General features: G+C 31.2%; 11 protein-coding genes across 11 annotated transcripts; 5 read left to right on the top strand and 6 right to left on the bottom strand.

The window, feature by feature from the left end:
- On the bottom strand, positions 1 to 1,095 carry PPL_07781 (uncharacterized protein; the record flags this gene model as incomplete). The annotated part of the gene is made up of 1 exon (XM_020578615.1): positions 1 to 1,095. The coding sequence occupies one exon, from the start codon at positions 1,093 to 1,095 to the stop codon at positions 1 to 3; it is 1,095 nt and encodes a 364-aa protein (XP_020431484.1).
- A 227-nt stretch (positions 1,096 to 1,322) lies between these two features.
- On the top strand, positions 1,323 to 1,876 carry PPL_07780 (uncharacterized protein; the record flags this gene model as incomplete). Its single annotated transcript, XM_020578614.1, has 2 exons — positions 1,323 to 1,352; positions 1,598 to 1,876. The coding sequence occupies 2 exons, from the start codon at positions 1,323 to 1,325 to the stop codon at positions 1,874 to 1,876; spliced, it is 309 nt and encodes a 102-aa protein (XP_020431483.1).
- Positions 1,877 to 2,266: 390 nt separating this feature from the next.
- PPL_07779 (uncharacterized protein) lies at positions 2,267 to 3,572 on the bottom strand (the record flags this gene model as incomplete). Its single annotated transcript, XM_020578613.1, has 3 exons — positions 2,267 to 2,306; positions 2,351 to 3,370; positions 3,556 to 3,572. 3 exons carry the CDS (start codon positions 3,570 to 3,572, stop codon positions 2,267 to 2,269), a joined length of 1,077 nt encoding a protein of 358 aa, XP_020431482.1.
- A 57-nt stretch (positions 3,573 to 3,629) lies between these two features.
- On the bottom strand, positions 3,630 to 3,974 carry PPL_07778 (uncharacterized protein; the record flags this gene model as incomplete). Its single annotated transcript, XM_020578612.1, has 1 exon — positions 3,630 to 3,974. One exon carries the CDS (start codon positions 3,972 to 3,974, stop codon positions 3,630 to 3,632), a length of 345 nt encoding a protein of 114 aa, XP_020431481.1.
- A 520-nt stretch (positions 3,975 to 4,494) lies between these two features.
- On the bottom strand, positions 4,495 to 5,947 carry psmC5 (26S proteasome subunit ATPase 5; the record flags this gene model as incomplete). The annotated part of the gene is made up of 3 exons (XM_020578611.1): positions 4,495 to 4,746; positions 4,918 to 5,221; positions 5,265 to 5,947. The coding sequence occupies 3 exons, from the start codon at positions 5,945 to 5,947 to the stop codon at positions 4,495 to 4,497; spliced, it is 1,239 nt and encodes a 412-aa protein (XP_020431480.1).
- A 380-nt stretch (positions 5,948 to 6,327) lies between these two features.
- On the bottom strand, positions 6,328 to 7,078 carry PPL_07776 (uncharacterized protein; the record flags this gene model as incomplete). The annotated part of the gene is made up of 3 exons (XM_020578610.1): positions 6,328 to 6,392; positions 6,621 to 6,891; positions 7,067 to 7,078. 3 exons carry the CDS (start codon positions 7,076 to 7,078, stop codon positions 6,328 to 6,330), a joined length of 348 nt encoding a protein of 115 aa, XP_020431479.1.
- Positions 7,079 to 7,353: 275 nt separating this feature from the next.
- Positions 7,354 to 7,497, top strand: PPL_07775 (uncharacterized protein; the record flags this gene model as incomplete). The annotated part of the gene is made up of 1 exon (XM_020578609.1): positions 7,354 to 7,497. One exon carries the CDS (start codon positions 7,354 to 7,356, stop codon positions 7,495 to 7,497), a length of 144 nt encoding a protein of 47 aa, XP_020431478.1.
- Positions 7,498 to 7,820: 323 nt separating this feature from the next.
- On the top strand, positions 7,821 to 10,527 carry PPL_07774 (uncharacterized protein; the record flags this gene model as incomplete). Its single annotated transcript, XM_020578608.1, has 5 exons — positions 7,821 to 8,777; positions 8,860 to 9,077; positions 9,244 to 9,517; positions 9,581 to 9,657; positions 9,735 to 10,527. The coding sequence occupies 5 exons, from the start codon at positions 7,821 to 7,823 to the stop codon at positions 10,525 to 10,527; spliced, it is 2,319 nt and encodes a 772-aa protein (XP_020431477.1).
- A 271-nt stretch (positions 10,528 to 10,798) lies between these two features.
- On the top strand, positions 10,799 to 13,767 carry PPL_07773 (uncharacterized protein; the record flags this gene model as incomplete). Its single annotated transcript, XM_020578607.1, has 5 exons — positions 10,799 to 10,936; positions 11,058 to 11,486; positions 11,742 to 12,070; positions 12,303 to 13,471; positions 13,541 to 13,767. The coding sequence occupies 5 exons, from the start codon at positions 10,799 to 10,801 to the stop codon at positions 13,765 to 13,767; spliced, it is 2,292 nt and encodes a 763-aa protein (XP_020431476.1).
- A 715-nt stretch (positions 13,768 to 14,482) lies between these two features.
- ecmF (cellulose-binding domain-containing protein) lies at positions 14,483 to 14,965 on the bottom strand (the record flags this gene model as incomplete). Its single annotated transcript, XM_020578606.1, has 2 exons — positions 14,483 to 14,555; positions 14,622 to 14,965. 2 exons carry the CDS (start codon positions 14,963 to 14,965, stop codon positions 14,483 to 14,485), a joined length of 417 nt encoding a protein of 138 aa, XP_020431475.1.
- Positions 14,966 to 15,524: 559 nt separating this feature from the next.
- PPL_07771 (RabGAP/TBC domain-containing protein) lies at positions 15,525 to 20,458 on the top strand (the record flags this gene model as incomplete). The annotated part of the gene is made up of 10 exons (XM_020578605.1): positions 15,525 to 15,736; positions 15,805 to 15,886; positions 15,968 to 16,096; positions 16,189 to 16,648; positions 16,703 to 16,795; positions 17,282 to 17,544; positions 17,614 to 17,822; positions 17,890 to 18,148; positions 18,216 to 18,531; positions 18,603 to 20,458. 10 exons carry the CDS (start codon positions 15,525 to 15,527, stop codon positions 20,456 to 20,458), a joined length of 3,879 nt encoding a protein of 1,292 aa, XP_020431474.1.
- Between the last annotated feature and the right edge of the window lie 29 nt (positions 20,459 to 20,487).

Raw genomic sequence — 20,487 nt, 5'->3', positions numbered from 1 at the left:
TTACAAAAACAATACTTTATTTGATGAAAAATATAGTTTTGGATGATTGTTTTTCATTATCAAAAGGTATTGGATTTCATTTATATCTGAAGTTGTCAATTGTATTAAATTGAACTCATATTTTTCATTGAATAATATTATTGATTCAAATGAATGTTTATGATCTTTAGTTGCTGTACATTGAATGTCCAAGTATCGCTTACCGCATTTCAATTGTTTTAAGCTTGGTGGGTATGTTACTTTACTACTGTAGTTTATGGGCAAAGATAAATGAGTTAGATTGGACATATTGCTTAGGTCGAGATCCGAGTTGAAGCTCGATTGCTTTGGGAAATGAAGCTGTTGCAATCCAGCCGGAAACGACATGTTCAATGTGCTCTGGAGTTGCTCGCCAACACGTAGGTATTGTAGATTCGATGGTAACCATTTCACAGAGGGTATCTGTTTTGACGCCATCGACATCTTCAACTTTACCAACGATTTCGGAAAGATATCATTGCCATCAATGAACTCCTGAGTCAGAACAGTTCCTAAATCTAACTCCTTTAGATAGCAAGGCAAATCGCCTGCTTTCAAACTGTGGCGGTATCTCGAGAGTTTGAGAGATTCCAACGTATCAGGTAGATAGTTTGGTCCGAGCGACGGCTTTTTGAAGGTAGTCTCAAGCTGCAACTTCTTGATGGTAAGCGGTATTTTGCCAGCTGGTATTGACTCTCCTAGGGTGTTGATACGGAGAGTCTCTATCGATGGAGGAATACTTAGATAGCCGTATTCACAAACACCGTTGATCGATAAGATCGTATGCTCTTCCTTGATCTCACTGATGCATCGATCAAAGTTATCCCTATGAAAGATGAGAGTGCACATCACTGGTGACATTGAAAAAGTTGACAATGACTTTTTATCATAGTTGTCGCTATCTGGTTGCTTCTGACTTGTTGATCTAGATCTATCGATTTTCTTGAAATAGTTGCAATAGCAATCACGTTCATTATAGTATCGTTTACATGTCAAAATGAATGATGCTCGATCTATAGGTTCCTTAATAAAACTAAAGATAAAATCTAAAATTATATTTGAGAAAGTAGTTGACATAATTATATAAATATCTTTTTTAATTGTTTTTTTAATTTATTTATGATCATAAACTCAAGTCTGGTCAAAAATAAAAAAAACAAAAAATGAACTTCCCAAAAATCATATCTATTAATTGTCTTAGTAAATGAAGAGATTTACATTGACGTCTACAACAATAACAACAAACATTTTGAATTCAATACTGTACAAGCTTATTAAAATAATAAGTTTTTAAAAAAATATTTATGACTAGTCATTACCAAACCTTGTCAGAAGTGTGGTCATATGCATCTGACTTTTGCTATGATACGAAAGCCACCTCGCTTAGAGGACACCAATAGATATATAACTATTTTTCATGTATTTAAGAATATAATTTAGATAATAGATATATTTATATTATAATAGATAAAAAAGAATAATAAAAATAATAATAATAATAATAATAATAATATAATTAATTTATCACATTGTATATTAAAAGAAATATTCTCCATCAATAATGGTTTATCTATATTAGATTGGATGTGGATGTCAACTTCTTAGAGAGGATCGTACACTGGAGAATCTACCTTGGTCAGTAGAATCGATTGTGATCAGCGATGTGATTGAACTCAGAAGATGCGATCATTCATCATTCATTGCCATCTACATGAACGATCACACCAAAGGTGGCTTCATCCATTCCAATCAACAATTAAACGATAACTTTAAATCTGACAATAATAAACTTTATAACCTTTTATTTTTATCAAATCTCTCAAATTCAGGTTATTTATTCCATTTACCACCTCAATAATATCCAGAACGGAAATGAAAGTAAATAATATTAATCTAATTAACTTATTTAATTTTATTTTAAATATTTTGTTGCTTAAGTTTATTTAATTCTTTGGTTTTTCTGTCAGTGTATTCACAAAGAACTTGAAGCGCTCTACACTCACATTCGATCCAGATCCTAGAGGCAGCGTACATTATTTCATTATATGGAAGAAGATCTGTTTCCAATAGCCATACTAACATTACATGTTTATTATGGCGTATCAAAAATGACAGAAAATCATGAGTATTATCCGGATCAATCTGACGTTCAGTTCTATTTTCCAACAGCCACTGTGCAACATCGGTGTGGTACGTGTAGTAAATTACAGAGGTCATCGGTGAGTGTTAGCAACATTCGGTCCTGTTCTCATGCAACCATTTTACAACGTCTAGTCTTCCGGAGAGAGCTGCATTATACAAAGTTTTATCGTTGAAGAAATCAAAGTTATACTTTCTCTCATGGAGAGATATCACAATGTTAAGAGGAGCAGTTTTGTTCATGCTTTTTGTCAACGAATGAGTAGTGTTTTCCAATAGCCATTCCATCGTATTAACATCTCCTTTTGAAACAGCAATACCTAATGTCTTATCGGAATACCATACATCAGTTCTATTCTTGAGTAGCCAAAGAGTAACTTCTTGATGACCATTGGTGGCAGCTGCATCGACAGTCGATGACATACATATATAAGTAGTATTTTGATGAATCCATTGAACTAATTCCAGGTTACCTGCTTCAGCTGCCAAAGACATCACTATAGGAGGACATTTACATCCAAGTTGGTAAAGAACTTTGAATATCTCAATACCAGTCTCTAGGTTAGCAGCATTCCTTAGATACTCTTCATTTCCAGTATCCAAAAGATCTCTGTGTTCTAACAAAAGGTATTCTAATACCGGTAGTTGATTATAGGATATTGCTGAAAGATACATCTGGGTATACGGTAACTCCTGTGGTCTGTTCTCGACCAACCATTTTATCAAATCGATTCTACCGACATGTGCTGCACTATTGAATGATTTACCATAGACTTTCGAGATATCTTCACAATTGTCATAATCAATCTTGTCAAAGAAGAATTGCATTAACTGTAAATCACCTGAAAACGGTGCATACTTCATCGCTTTCACCATATCCCACTTGGTAGTATTGAATCTTTCCAATAGATATTGAATTATATCGAATCTACCGTACTCTGATGATTCTTTCAATAGATTGTTTAAAACGTCTGTTCTATTACTACCATATCGAAAGTAATCTAAAATATATTGAAACACTGCTAAACTTCCACCTCCTCTGATCGCACAAGAGATTATATGCGTGCCAGTACCAAGAGTGAAAGTTGTGATATCACACTGACCAAGAGATTTTGGTAACTGATTGAAATAACCATGAGTTGCTAAGATTTTAGGTAACCGTTGTAATTCATTCCATTTATAATAAGTTCTACCAGTTAAACTGTTTATATATCTAATATATTTAAATATTGAATTTCGTAAAAAAATATTCTTAAAAACTACTGAAAATAATCTTTTCTCCATCTTTCATTTAACTTATATTTAAAATGTAGAAGATTGGATTGAATGGAAGACCAACCTATCATCAATACTGAAACAAACAAAAGCAATTTGTTAAATAAAAAAAAAAAATCCAACCTCTCAAATTTTAACATTTTATTTCTGATGGAATGAAACAAATAAAATTTATTAAAATAACAAATTTTAGAATGTTAGTTTGTAGATAAAAATTCTTTAAAAACAGTATAAACTCTTGGAGTTATTGTAATATTTTTGTCTTGAAATTCTGATTTAACTTCTCTAGAGATACGAGGTCCATGAACCTTAAAGTAGTGTTCTAGTGTTTGCTGTGATACAGGATAGTATTGGTTGATAAAACTAACGGTATTGGAATTGGTGTCGGTAGATTTTAACTTGTTAATAGTTCCACTTTTGAATAGTGTTCCATTGTCCAATAAAACTACTTCATTAACATGCTTTTCAATGAAGGACTCAACCTTTTCTGCTGATTCTTTGTCGACAACAACAGTAACTTCATAAATAGTTTGATTTTCCATTTATTTTTTTTATCAAATAATATTTCTTTTGAATAACAATAAAGTAGCTGTCTTTAAATAGAAATTTAAAAAAAAGTTATTATTTGTTGTTTTAACATGAATTATTAATATTATCTATCTTTCTATATTTGTGCAAAAAATTGGTATTGAATCATTATAAGATAAGATTGTAGATAAATTACCATTGTTTTTAATTTCATTGTTTATACATTTTTTATTTTTTTATTAATTTTTTCTATATGTTGTTTGGTTGTTTGTTTGTTTGACAACTTTTATAATCAGTTGATATTTAATTAATTGAATGTATGGCGATGATTACATAATATGAAAACAAATTAGTGACTTGGAAATAACAACTTGTTTAATTGGTTGGTTGGTTTTTTGATAGAGTGAATGAATGAATGAATGATGTGAGAAGAAGACATGTTGTTGTCAGCTGTTGACAAAGAAGAGGAATTTATGTACGTGCTTGTTGTATGTTGTTTGTTTTTTGTTGTATTGTGGTTTGTTTTTAGTTTGTTTACTTCCACAATTTACTCATACTGGTATTTGACTCTGAATCCTTCTTCATAACCTTTGAAACAGCCATTTCGAAATCCTCTTGACTGACGTGAATTCTTCTCTCTCTCAAGGCATACATACCGGCCTCAGTACAAACAGCTTTAAGCTCTGCACCAGAAGCACCATTTAACTTGTCAGAGATCTTCTTTAGATTGATACCTCTTGTCAAATTCATCTTTCTAGAGTGAATCTTTAAGATATCCAAACGACCCTATTATTATTATTATTATTATTATTATTATTATTATTATTATTATTATTATTATTATTATTATTATTATTATTATTATGATTATTATTATTATTATTATTATTTAAATAATAAATTATTAATAAACCAGTAAATAAAATAATAATAATATGTAATGTATAATTAACTTACAGCATCACCTGGATTGGGGAATTCAATCTTTCTGTCGATTCTACCTGGTCTGAGAAGTGCTGGATCTAAAATATCGATACGATTTGTACACATCAAAACCTTAATATTCTTGGTGCTTTCGAAACCATCGAGTTGATTCAACAACTCCAACATAGTACGTTGTACTTCACTGTCACTGCTACCACTACCACCTTCAATTCTCGAAGATCCAATCGAATCGATTTCATCCATAAAAATGATTGATGGTGCGTGTTCTCTATGGTTAATTGTTATTATTATAAAGATTAGAATAATTAAGTTGAAACTTTATAATTATAATAAATAGTAATAAAACAAACTAAACTTACCTTGCCATAATAAATAACTCTCTAACCATACGTGAACCTTCACCTATATACTTTTGTACTAGTTCGGAACCGGACACTCTAATAAAGGTACAATCGGTGTGATGTGCGACGGCACGTGCTAGCAGGGTCTTTCCGGTACCTGGTGGACCGTAGAGCAGTACACCTTTAGGCTGTGCAATACCGAGACTCTCAAAGAGCTCCGGATGTTTGATGGGCAACTCGATCACCTCTTTGATCTCTTTGATCTGCTTGTCGAGTCCACCGACCATATCGTAGGTGGAATCCGGTATCTTTTCGACTTTCATGAGCGAGACGAGTGGATCGATCTTGTTTGGCAGGATACGGTGGAGTGTATACGATTCGTGTTTGAGCGCTGCTCTGGTCGACGGTGTCAACTTGGCAATGTCGATCGACGGATCGATGTCTACGACGAACTTACCCTCGGGATTGACCTTGACGAGCACCTTGTTCTTACCCATCAACTTGACCACCTCGGCAACGTGTGAACCTGGGTTGGTAAGCAACTGCAACTCCTCCTTCAACATTCTGACACGATTGTTCAATTCATTTCTCTGTGCTTCCAATCTACGAAGATCCTGTGCTTTCTCATTTACTTTTATCTCTAACTCTTCTATTTTTGATACATAATATGATTTTATTCCTTTTGTTTCATCTTTTGTCATTTTTTTATTTATTTTATCTGTTTAATTTATTATTATTATATATATTTACAAATTTATTAACTAATCTTTAATTTAATTTAATTATATTGATTTGATTTGATTAAATCAAATATATATATTAAATATTTGTGTTATTTTATTTTATTTTAAAACTAATAATGTCAATTCACACACAAATTTTGATGTTCATTTTTTTAATTTAATTTTGAATTTATTGTTTTTTTTTATTTTATTAATTTCACAAAATTTTTTTAAATCAACCCAAAACGTTACTCCATCAATTTACAAGATGTAAAAAAACTGATTATTGTATTTTATTTTAAAATTATTTTATTTAAAAACTAATTTTTTTGTTAAATTTAGAAAAAGTTATAAATATGTTAGAGATACAGATCCCCAACCCTCTCTTGATAGGTATCTTCGGTGAAGAAAGGTTGATTTGTTGCTATTGAATATCTAAAGTTACTCAATAGATATTGACAGGAATCGAGGTGAGATGTTCAATTTCTTTGGTTTCAACGTTTAGTCTTATGAATAGATCATCTTTGGTGTGAATGTAGAAATTACCGTTGTTATCGTGACACGCCGTAAATGGTTGGTAGTTAATAGAGAGTTCCGAGAGTTCCTCTCGCTTGATATCCAATTTGCATAGAGTGTATTGTTCGAACGATACCGCGTATAACGATTGTTTGTAGAACATCGTTGATATTTGACGACCGGTCGTATCTCTCAGGAACTCTGAGATAACATCTTTTAAATTCGGCGTTTCGAAGATCGAGACGATGTATCTTATTGTTATATGCCAAGTAGATCGAATCATTCTTTTCATTGTAACAGGCAACAGAGAATCTTCTATTCTCACCATATCGCCGACATGTTGGATTTCTTTCGTGTACATCGACAACCTTAACCATTTGTGATCCAGTTGATCTTTTTATCATGAACTATCAAATATTTACAACACATCAACTTGTTGCATGAATGCTCTCTGTTTTCGAACCATATGGATTTGACATTATAATGATACCATTTTTGATTTTTTTTGCACATCTTTTTTTGGATTCTCGCATTATTTTTGCAAAATTTTTCATTTTTGGGGGAGGGATAAAATGGAATTACACAACCTTGCATTTTGATTTTCGAAGATTTCCAATAATTTTTTTTGAAAGAGTCAATCATGAAGATTCTAGATTTATTTATCTAGATAACTTTTGGGGAACAATTCCCTCAGATAGTCCAATTGTTTTTTATCCAAATTTTACTTGTTTTTTTAAATAATTTCATTTAAACAAACAACAATACAAAGAACAAACAAATAAAAGTTAATAGGTAAATATTAGTTATTTTTTTTTGTATAAATATTATTATTTTAATTAATGATAATTTTTCTTTTTTTCTTTTAAAGAATGTCTTCTAAAAAATCAAGTGATTATCAATGGGCTACTACTAAAAGTGGTGAGGTTGATAAAAGATATGCTCATCCTGTAATGACCAAAAAAGATGGCACAAGGGATATGAGAACCAACTCTGGTTCTCAACTTAAAAAATAATAATTGGATTATAAAATTTTTTGAAAAGATTAAACAGACCTTTGGGGAAATAAAAATGAATTTTAAAAAGGATTTTTTAGTTTCTTAAAGAATAAATAATTGAAATTATTTATAATTTTATATCAATACTAATTTTGTTTTATATTGCATCAAAAGAATACTGAATGAACTTATCACATTTGTAGCTCTTTAAAATTTAAAAAATAAACCGCTGGTGTAAAAAAAAAAAAATGCCCCATTAAATGATAATTCTAAAAAAAAACCTTCATCACTTATTTTTACTATCATTTTTTGAATAACATTATTTTGTAAAAGTTTATATAATGTATTATTATGATAGTTGTGAAAGTATTAAAACAGGAACTTTTAGAGATGATAATACTATTCAATCATTTACATTTTGTGATGATTTCAATAAACAAATAGAACCTGGATCACTGCCACCCAAATTAAAATCGTTGATTTTTGGAGAATATTTTGATCAAATCCTACTGCCTGGTTCACTACCACCAACACTAGAGGTTCTTGTTTTAAGTGAGAATTACGATCAACCATTTCTACCTGGAGTGCTACCAACTACACTGAAATCATTGATAGCAAGGGATTGCGAACAAATATCAGAGGAATTTATCATCAAATATAGACATAATAATAATAATAATAATAATAATAATAATTATAATACAGAAGCAGAATATCTTCAATGTCATTTAGTAGTTCCACTTCATTATGAAATTAATGTTGATATGGGTGAAGTTGAAGAAGAAGAAGAAGAAGATAAAGTAGAAGAAGTAAAGGAAAAACAAGAAGAAGAAGAAGATATTGAGGAAGGAGAAGAGTTTATATCTTTTTATTTCAAGAATAAAACTTTGTTTAATTTAATAATTTCTTATCCTAAAGGTGAAAAAGAAGAAGAATCAGAAAAGGATGGAGCAGCAATTGAGAATGGTGTCGAAATGAATCTACTTGGCTCTGTTTCAGAATACGGATCATCTACATTTTATTTACCATATGAGAGAAAGAAATGCAGCAAATTTAGATTGTTTGTTTTTAAAGATAATGATCCTTCTGTTCTATCAATAGATTGTGATCGATCCAATTCCTACTCATTTCAGTTCCGTAGTTATCAAAAGTATTCGGCCATAGATAAATCTATACAATCGCCATTGCTCCCAATCTTAAAGCAACATATCATAAATGAAATTTCATATGATTCATTAACTCGATTCGGAAATTCTGCTAATGGTGTATTTTTAGTTAGATCTCAACTTGGAAAATTAGTAAGTAGTTAAAATAGAACAATAATAAATATAGAAATAATAATTACAATTTATTAAAGAAATTTATTTACTTTAATTATAGTGTGTCTATAAAAGAATTAAGTATGAAACACATACAAGGCATTATTCAAGTCTTTTAAATGAAATCAAAGCTATGGAGTTGTTGGAGAATGAAAATAAATTTGTTAAACTGGTAGACTATTTGGATGAAAAAGATATCAAAAACTTTCATATTATAACTGAATATTGTAGTTGTGGTGATCTACAACAATTATTCAATCATAAAGTTGAAGCTAAAAGGTAATATAGTTTAGAAAAAAAGTTAATTTATTGAAATTTAATCAATTATTAATATTAATATTTTGGCTCTTTTCAATTTTATTTGGGAGAATTATTTCTTTGAATCGGAAATTTGGGAGTATATCTCCCAACTATTTGAGATTTTACAGGTATTGGAAAAGTATAGAATCATTCACTGTGATATTAAACCTTCGAATATATTTATGACCGAGAACGATCAATTGGTTCTTGGTGATTTTGGATGTTGTATATTTTTGGATGGTCAAAGCGATGCTGTAGAAGATTTGTATGAGAAATACAATCAGTACAAACAAACAATTATGGAGAAAGAATTACAAATGAATAGTTCTGAAGACCAATCAGAACCATCTGTAATGGATATCAGTGAAGAGAAATCCACATTCAAAGCGACAAGAGGAACTTTAGGATTCATTCCACCTGTAACTATAAATTATTAATTATATACAATTTTAATCAATTAACAATGAAATTTAATTCTTTAGGAAGCAAAGTTTAAATTGTATTTCCAATCATTTGATATTTTTTCAATAGGATCTACCATTCTAAAACTATTATCCTGGTAATTAAATATATATATATGATAATTATAGTATAATAATTAATTAATTTTTATTTATTATTGAACAATAACTAAAGTCATGAAGAAGATAGAGGGAATCATAATCTATTTAAATTTGATCGAATTATTAAAATATCTGATGAAAGATACTCGAAGAATTTAAAGGATTTGGTTTGTCAACTATTAGATTCTGAACCAAAGAATAGAGAATCTATACAAAGAATCCTAAATAAATACTCTGCCGATAGTATACGTCAAAATACTATGCACTACGATATGAATCTACCACTAAAAGCTATCCCAGAGTATATTACAGAGTTGGAGTTTGGAGATAGTTTCGATCAACCTATTCCCACTGGATTGCTACCAAAGTTACTGAAACAGCTCACATTTGGTTTCTTTTTCCGACATGAATTAAGACCTGGAGTTCTGCCACTAGGACTAGAGTATTTGAGATTGGGGCATGAGTACGATTATGAATTGAAGCCAGGAGTGTTGCCACCTAGCTTGAAAACCTTGGAGTTTGCTGGTCCTTATGAAGTTACGATCAGACCAGGTGTTTTGCCAGGTACATTGGAAACCATTTACCTAGGATCGTGCTCTACTTTTATTGAACCAGGTGTCTTACCTTCTTCACTTAAATCACTGACATTTCCAGGCGAATATAACTACCAGATTCCTTTTGGAGTACTTCCAAATTCCTTGGAAACCTTGGCATTCGATGATGGATATGAACTTGAAATAGATGAACAAGCAATACCACTTCCATTAAAGACTTTAACAGTTGGAGAGACATCGATTGATCTCCCAGAACATTCACAGAGATCAAAAAGATTAAAAAAACTTAAAAGTTTACTTCTAATAAAATAAACATTGTTATTCATTTAAAACAAAACTGGCCGAATAAAATAAAAAAAACCACTCAGATCACATTAACCCCACTAATTTTTAATTTTTACTTTTTTTTTAAAATTAATGCGCAGGCGAAAGTTGTTGGGAGCCAGTTTTGTTTTGAATGGTATTTTTGTTTTGAATGGTATGTTCACAAAAAACGTAAAATTCACAAATTTTTTTTTTTTTTTTTTTCTCATTTAATTCAATCAAAAAGTCTTTATTTTATTATTATCAAATATAAATAAAAATGAATAATAAAGTAGAAATTGATAAATCACCATCAGACTATAGAGAATATAGATATGTAAAGTTGGAGAATGGCATCTCAGTGTTGTTGATTCACGATGAGCAAGAACAACAATCCGCTGCATCTCTATCGGTTGGTGTTGGAAGTTTTCCTAAATCCAAAGGAATACGAAGGTTTGGCTCACTTCCTTGAGCACATGTTATTCTTGGGTACAGAGAAATATCCAGTGGAGAAGGAGTTCCTCACTTATATCGAGTAGAACGGTGGCAGCTATAATGGAGACACTGGCTACTTCTGTACCTCCTATTACTTCAAGATCAATCAGCAACATCTCGAGCAGGCACTCGATCGGTTCTCATCGTTTTTCATCTCGCCACTCTTCACCAAAGATGCCCCGCATCGTGAGGTGAACGCTGTCAACTCTGAGTACCAGGCAAACGTACAGAACGATAATGTACACAGTTTCTACGCTACACTGATGTCGTTCGATGACCATCCGCTTACCATGTTCAACTGTGGTTCACTGGAAACTCTCAATAAAGCCGATCTACACTCAAAGATGGTTGAATTCTACCATAAATACTACTCCGCCAACTTAATGAATCTGGTCATCATCGGTCCACAGTCGTTGGATGAACTCGAGAAGTTGGCAACCTCTTATTTCTCATCGATCAAGAACAACAATGTGGTATTGCCAGAGATCTGCGAGCTCAGAGTTTCTAAACCGTCGAAATCATTCATTGTTCCAGTGAAAGATAGCAATTGCATCTCTATCTCTTGGCCCATTCCAAAGCATCTCTCCTACTATAACAACTACAAGAATAACTCAGTGTCACTGATCTCTCATATCATTGGACACGAAGCAAGAGGTTCGCTATTTTCATATCTACAATCACTGGGCTACGCTTATTCTTTGTCGACTGGAAATGCGCCATTGGACCAGAATGTCGAATTCTTTTTTATCGATATTGCATTGACCGAGAAGGGACTTGAAAACTACGATGCTATCATTGGCCATATCTACAACTACATTGAACTCATGAAAAAAGTAGATGTTTCCTATCTCTACGATGAGAAACAGCAACTCCAACATTCAAGCTGGGCAGCCATTGGAAAGTCTGACTTGATGACCTATGCCGAAACCATCAGTAAACACTTTTGTATCAACTCCATCGAAAGAGGTGATATCCTAAGCTTTGAATACATTTTCGAGTCATTCAACACCAAACAATATCAAGAGATATTAAACTGTTTCAATCCAGAGAATGCAATGTAAGTTAAATCAAAGTATAATAATTAGAATTTAATGAAAATCTAATAATAACATTTGATATCTTTAGTATCAATCTTTATTCCAAACAATATGAAAAACAAGCGCAATTGGTTCATAAATACTATTGTTTCCAATACTCAAAGGTTGCCATTACAAAAGGAAGATATTGAAAAATGGAAATCCGTAGAAACCAACTCCAAAGCTGTACATTCCAATTCGTAATCCCTACAGTCCAGAGAATTTCGATATCAAGTCGGAACAAACCAATGTCGTTCAGCCATTGGACAAGCTCTTCGATGAACAAGGAATAACTGTTTTGTTCTCTCCAGACACTCAATTCAATACACCGCTTGCAAACTTTTATTTTAAATTCAACTCGTCGATTGCTACTGCACGCCAACTCACCATGGTCTATCTCCTCAAGAAGTGTGCTAAAATACTGTTGAATGAAGATGTTCGTTATTTCGCTTTGATGAGCGGTACCAAATTCAAGTGGGAAATCACTCTGACCGGTGTGAGCTATCGTATCCGTGGATTCAACGACAAGATCGCTCCAATCATTCTCGACATCTTTAGTAAGCTCTCGACATTCGACTTGTCAGAGATCCAATTCCAGCTGGCAGTTGCCAAAGCTCTCGAGAAGAAGAGAAACACCGCTTTCTGCAGTCCAATCGATCACGGACTCAATCAGATCCGTCCATTCCTATGCAACACAATCTTTGGCACTGCCGAAGATATCCATGTACTAGAATCGGTCGACTACCAAGAGTTTCTCTATTTCGTTCGTCATTACTTCAAGACCATGAACATTCAATCTGTAATCACAGGTAATCTCAGTCGTGAGGAAGTGCTCAACTTTTCAAACCAATTGCCAAAAGTAATGAACGAGAGAAGACCATCCCCAAAGTGTGACATTCTCTATCCACGTAGTGTAGAGCTTACCCAAGGCAAACGTTATCATCTTCGTCAAACCTTTGTTGATGAGAATCAAGTCAATTCAGTGTGTATTGCTTACTTCCAGGTCGGTAAAGGTTCGGTTGAACTCTATTCGATGGGAATGCTCTACGACCAATTGATCTATAGTAGTTTCTTCAGTGAATTGCGTACCAAACAGCAGCTTGGATATATCGTTGAGACAGCATCAGACAAAGAACTGGCAACCGTCCATCTACGTGTACAGGTACAATCAGACACCAAAGATCCAGAGTATCTATTTGATCGCATCGATGAGTACATTCAACAAGGATTGAAGGAGGAACTCAACGCTTTAGATGAATCGGAGATCCAAAAGTATGTCACCTCTTTGCAAGAGATATTACTACAGAAAAAACCAAACAATAGACGTCAAGCATTGGAATACACCCAAATTACTCAAACATATGAAGGTGACCAAAAAATAAGTAAGTAAATCAAACTGATAATTTTTTTATAACAATTTTATTAATTCTTGTTTGTTTTATTTTTTTAAGGACAAAAACAAGTTGATTATCTATCAACTGTTAAGAAGTGTGACGTGTTGGATTTCTTTGAACAATATGTATTGAACAAAGAAAAGAGAAAAATGGTCGTTGTTCAAATCTATGGTAGAGGACACAAAATCAATCCAATTAACGATCCAAATGCTATTGAATTGACTGATCCAGTAGAATTTAAGTCGTCAATTGGTTTATATCCACCATTCTGTTTAACTAAATAAAATGAGATATTTAATTTCGTATATCCATATTATTATTGTTGTTAAAAGATTATTGAATATTGCATTATTATTATTGTTGTTATTGTATCTGGTATTATTACATATTAAATTAAATAAAAAGATAGTATAGTGTATGATACATAGGTGTATTAGGTTGAAATATAATTTGGGAGTATATCTCCCAACTATTTGAGATTTTACAGGTATTGGAAAAGTATAGAATCATTCACTGTGATATTAAAACTTCAAACATATTCAATTTTAATCAATTAACAATGAAATTTAATACTTGAGGAAGCAAATTTTAAATTGTATTTTCAATCATTTGATATTTATTCAATAGGATCTACCATTCTTAAACTATTATCCTGGTAATTATATATATATACGATAATAATAGTATAATAATTAATTAATTTATTTTTAATATTGAACAATAACTATAGTCATAAAGATGATAGAGAGAATCATAATCTAATTAAATTTAATCGAATTATAAAAATATCATATGAAAGATACTCGAGGATTTGGTTTGTCAGTATTAGATTCTGAACCAAAGAATAGAGAATCATTACTTATATTGAACCAGGTGTCTTACCTTCTTCACTTAAATCACTGACATTTCCAGGCGAATATAACTACCAGATTCCTTTTGGAGTACTTCCAAATTCTTCAAATAAAATAAACATTGATATTAATTTAAAAAAATATTTTTTTATTTATCACTTTCATTGAATACAATGTTGGATAAACCGAAATGAGCTGGATTATGTCCTTCATTTATATATCTATTTATTTTGAAATTAATATGTGTAAAATAAAAAAACTTTATTGATGGTTTTTAATATACTTACAAAAATGAAAAAGAAGATTGTGGTTTTAATCCACCTTGTTCTCTTAGATATTTTGGTAGGTGATAGACATTTGGAGAAACTAATTCTACATCTTTAATATCGGATGGATATCTAAGATGCAATGAATCATCCATACATTCAATGTTGACATCTAGAACACTGAATATATTCATATTGTTTCTTACTGTTACATTAAACTGAGTTCTTGTCCATACACCATTTTCTTTGATAGTTATTGCATTATATTGTGTTAATGTCATTAAACTATGTGTAGGTGGAGGATCAACTGATTTTACAATATTTAAATATATAAATAGTATAGATAATAAAATAATAATTTTCATTTTTTTTGATAGATAGATTGAAGAATTGAAAAATTTAAGACAATTTTAATGATTTTAATTTTATTACAAATCCACTCAAATATTTATAATAAATTAAATTTTAATCATATGACTACTTTTTTTTCAAAATAGTGTTTATTTCAAAAAAACAAATAAACTTTCATTGGTGAATAAATAATCTGATTTTAATTGGGATAAGATCACATTAGAGATACAATGATTTTTTTGACGTGGTTCTATTAAATATAAATTAAATTCTTATTTGTTGAAATTTCCTAATGCATGAATCAAAATTGAGATAAAAGTTATATGATCAAATAAACCAATTAAACTATTTCTTTTTAATTGTTTTTTTTAATCTTTCTGTTCCAAACTGTTTAGATAAAAAAATAGTAAATTAATAATATTATCTTTTTACTTTTCTATTTTATTTATTTAATTAAAATTAAAATATTATTAATTTACTTATTTTTTTTTTAATTGTTTTTTTTTTGAAAAATTGGGTCTGCTCTTGATTTGTTATAAATGTCTACTATATTAAACTTGTAAACTACTTTATATGAATCAAAATAAGAATCTTTACAGTATTGTACAAAGATTATTTTCTATCAATTTTGATGAAAATGAGTATGATTGCTTTGATCTAGATATTGATATAGAGATTGACAGTTCATTAAGAAATCAACTAGAACAACAACCATGTAAATATTTCTATATTGAATCACAACTAACTATCTTGTTTATAAAGAAATGTTGCAACTTATTACCATTGTAAGAATAAAACTATTGCAAACAAAATTAAAACACTGTCACATACTAATAATCTATTTATTATAAAGAGATAATACTTTATATTATCATTCATCTGTAATCTTTCAAAAATACCTTTGTAATAGATCAATAAATGAATATAATAGATATGTATGTATATTTATTATTTAATAAATCACATATAAATAGATGATTGTACATATGTTCTAATTAACTTTTTTTCTGTTACAGATTGTAGCGATGGCATGTATATTGATTGGTGTAAAACTAAACTATACATCATCGAAAGAGTTGGGTGTAAGTGATATTATGAATGTAGGATACCATATATTAACCTCAAAGAAGTTGCTTGTAGATGATGTAAGTATTAATAAGTTAGCAACTGTGTTACTTTATAATAATAATAATAATAATATATTAATAAAAGTTTATGTGATATATTTTCGATTTAGGACTTTTTCAAGTTGAAAAGAAATATAGTTAATGCTGAACATATAATTTTGAGAACATTAAACTTTAATGTTGCACTTTCAAGTCGGTTACCACATAATTACTTGTTAAACTACCTCAAATTCATAGGTGACGCTGGTGATGATCTTGTAGACCGTTCGAGAATGAAACTGATTGCTCAGTGCTCGCTAAACCTTTTGAACGACAGTGCGCTTACACCTGCTTACCTGATGTTCACACCAGAACGCTTAGCTCTACTCTGTTTACTCTCTTCACTAACAATAACAGATACAAATAACAACAACAACAATCTATCACCAATAGAAAAAGCTGCCAATTTAATTTCATTTCAAATACCAACAAAACAACAATCAATACTTTCAAAAAACAGCATATTAGAGTTGATGGGTATACCTTATTTAGATGAAAATGATGAAAATGGTATGTTTATGTTAACTACATGTAAATTATCATTATTTTTTTATTAACTTTTTTAAAATGTTTATTTTTTCATAGATTTTAGTGATATGATGATTGATTTATATAAAAATGATATCATTTTGAAATCATCAAATCAAAGAATTCATCCTATAAAGAGTAGCTCTGATAGTTTGTTTAAACTAATAGAATCAACACAATAATAAAAAAGTTGCAAATATAACCTTTTTTACGAATTTCAAAGCTAAATTTAATTGGATTATCTGAATTATTTTTTAAATTTTTAAAAATTTGATCCGTTGTACATTTTTGATCAAAAAAAAACTGTTCCCGAATTTGAAAATGGGTTGTGTTTTTTGATGAAGACAACGCAAAACATAGTTCACTATTTTTTTGTATACAAATTTATGTTATTTTTAATTAAACCTTCATTGTTTTTATTTATCTTAACTTAGATATTTATTATAATTATATTTATATCATATTTTAGTATAGTAAAGCAAAAAGAGTTACACATTGTTGTAACTCACATCATCTCATCTCATTTCATCACTTCACATCTTGTATATAGTTTGTTTGTTTTAAAATAAAACTGATCAGTTTGTTTATTTATTTATTTTATTGTTTGTTTGTTTGTTTGTTATATTTATCAAATAGAGATAATAATGGTTCATCTTACACCGACAAAGTTTGATGGTGGTACCACAATCGTTGATGAAGATACCATTCAATCGCCAACAAAGAAGAATGCGAAACTCGATCAATATGGATTCGTTATGAATCAGAACGATATTGAAAATCAGATGTTACAATTCGAAGAGGAATCCGAAGATCAAATCGACCAGCGTAGTCTCACCGAAAAACAATGGAATAAATTAATTTTAAACTGGAATGAAAATATTACAAGTAATCCCGATAAGGTAAATTTTATTCTAAAGATTGATTATCATTAAAAAAATAATTAATTAATTATATCTATATATTTCTAGATATTGGAATTATGTTCAAAAGGTATTCCTATGTATTTACGTTCTATTGTTTGGAGAAAGATGCTCAATATCAAATATCATAAAGATCAATTTCCAGCTGACTACTTTCGTCAACTCTGTCAGAAACCACCAAATGAACATACAGAGCAAATTCTTTTAGATGTTCCAAGAACTTTTCCAAATAATAAGAGATTTTTTACAAAAAGAGGGTAATTATTAAATTTATATTATTATATTTATCGTAATTTAATACTAAAATTAATATTTGTTTAATAGTAAAAAAGATTTATTAGATGTACTACAATGTTACTCTTATCACAAAGAAAATGTTGGATATTGTCAAGGAATGTCTTATATTGCTGGTGTATTTCTAATGTATCATACCAAAGAGGATGCATTTTGGATGTTGGTTTCACTACTGGAACGTGAACACATGGTTGGCTATTTCATTTCTGGAATGCCAAAATTAATTTCCGATTCTCAACTATTTCAAAAGGTTTTAGAAATTGTTAATGAACCTTTAGCATTACATTTGGTAAGTATTATAATTTATAATATTAAACATTTAATAATAATAATAATTAACATGATAAATTTTATAGAAAAATAATGGAATCGATCCATTGTTATATGTTACACCATGGTGGATGTGTTTCTTTACCACTCTAGTCGACTGGGGAATGACATTGAGAATATGGGACTTGATTATGTTTGAAGGTATAAAATCACTATTTAGAGTGTCATTGGGTATCGTCAATTCATCGGAATCGTTCCTCCTGCAAAAGAAAGGTGCTGAGGGACTTCTTCCATTCCTACTGAGACCACCTCTTGATCAAGTAGGTGGAATCGATCATATTCTAAACATGGCCATTAATTATCCAATTTCAAACTTGATGGAAACTGGAAATCAAAAGATTGGTATGATTTAATAATTATAATAATAATATTCTAAATTGGTTATTAATATTTTTATTATAATATTTTTGTAGAAGAAGAAAAAGTGTTACTTTCTGCAAAGAAAAAAACAAATCAATCCCAACAATCTACATTGAAAAAGAGTGTTGGCACCACCAGTAATAATACCACACCAATAAATCAAAGTAATGATTCCATTTTTGGTAGAATTTTGAATATGGTGACAATGGACGACAACCAAACACCAAAGAGTAGCGTTGGTGATTTTGAGATGAAGGAGTTCAAGAGCAGTAAAGCAACAGCAACTACCAACAACAAAGTACAACAGCCCGCCACATCAACTTCAATTCCATCTTCCATCGCTAGTTCTGCTTCCGCTTCTTCGTCAGAGAATAAGTCATCACTGACCAACAGGATGAAAGATCTCTCACAGCGATTTAAGAATAGATTTATGAATAGAGGATATCAACCGTGTCGTGTCATTCTCGAACAACGCCAAATCAACCATGTTGCTGGACGTAAATCAATGGCGCGTAAGTCGATTGCGCCACGTCCATCAATTGGCGTAGGTGGTATCGCAGTCGGCGGTCCACGTAAATCGATGGCTCGCAAGTCAATTGCGCCACAACCACGTCCATCTATCAATCGTCCGGCGAACGGTCGTATTTCAATCAAACCAAGAACATCGATTGCACCAAGAATATCGATTGCACCAAGAAAATCGATCAATCCAGGTCTTGCCATAAATCCACGTCGTTCCATCGCGCCAAGAAAGTCGTTGAAGCCAACCACCAACTCGACAACAAGAGTGGTTGCAACCAGCAAATCAACCAATCCATTGGTTGAACCTCCACCCATTAAACTAAAGATATATAAGCAAGCCAACAACAACAACACTAATAATGATACTATCATTGATGATAATGTTGTTGTTGAAACATCAACGACCACAACAACAACAACAACTACCACAATATCAACAACACCAAAAACCAACAAATCAAACTCACCATATTCATCACCTGTTAAATTACAAACATCACCACCCATTCAAATTCCTAAAGCGAGAACCTCAACATTCCTTCCATACTCACCGCAATCCATCAAGATCGGGCCACCTCCAACTTCTTCCACGCCACTCTTGAAAATCCTTTCACCCTGTACAAATAGTAACTCAAGTAATAATTTATTAAACATTCTAAATAACAGTAATAGCAGTAATAACAATAATAATATCAATCAGATCATAAATACCAATAATAATAATAATAATCACAATAGTCTTACAAACTGTAGTAGTAGTGTAAGTGTTAGTAGTCATAGCAATAACAATAGTTTTACCAATACGGATTTCGATGATATATCGATTCCAATTCAATCGCCATTCAAGAAGCTAAAGACATTCGATTCACCAATGGATATTGACAATGAGAATGGATTCATTCAATTCTATTCTCACACCTCATCGTCTCAGTCGTCGACCAACTCCAACTCGGTGTCTGCTACCGGCTCTTTGACAAGTTCTTCGACTACTACCAGTCCGATATCAACACCTTTGTCGACACCGATCAAAGCAGCGGCGAACGATCATCGTAAACCACCACAACAATTGTTAAACTCTACTCGTTCGCCTACCAAGAGAGACACCTCTGACTACACCAACCACTATCACACCACCTATCATACCAACTACAACACCGGTAACATTAACAACCAAAACAACAATCATCACAGTAATAATCTCTATGGATATGGACAACGTAGATCCGTTGTTACCAGCATTCAACAGCAGCAACAATACAACAATCAACCATCACCAAACAAATCGTCGACACCAAACAAATCATCAACACCAACAACATCATCGTCGTCGATTCCAATCAAAAAAGTAAGACCACAAGCAAACTTTTGGTATCCAATGGGAATTTAATCTATTCATTTGGATTAATCCAATCTAGA

Source organism: Heterostelium album, assembly GCF_000004825.1.
Source record: "Heterostelium album PN500 unplaced genomic scaffold PPL_scaffold8, whole genome shotgun sequence".
NCBI lineage: Eukaryota > Evosea > Eumycetozoa > Acytosteliales > Acytosteliaceae > Heterostelium > Heterostelium album.
The sequence above is the reverse complement of the archived record's forward strand: the minus strand, read 5'-3'. Positions and strand labels throughout refer to the sequence as shown.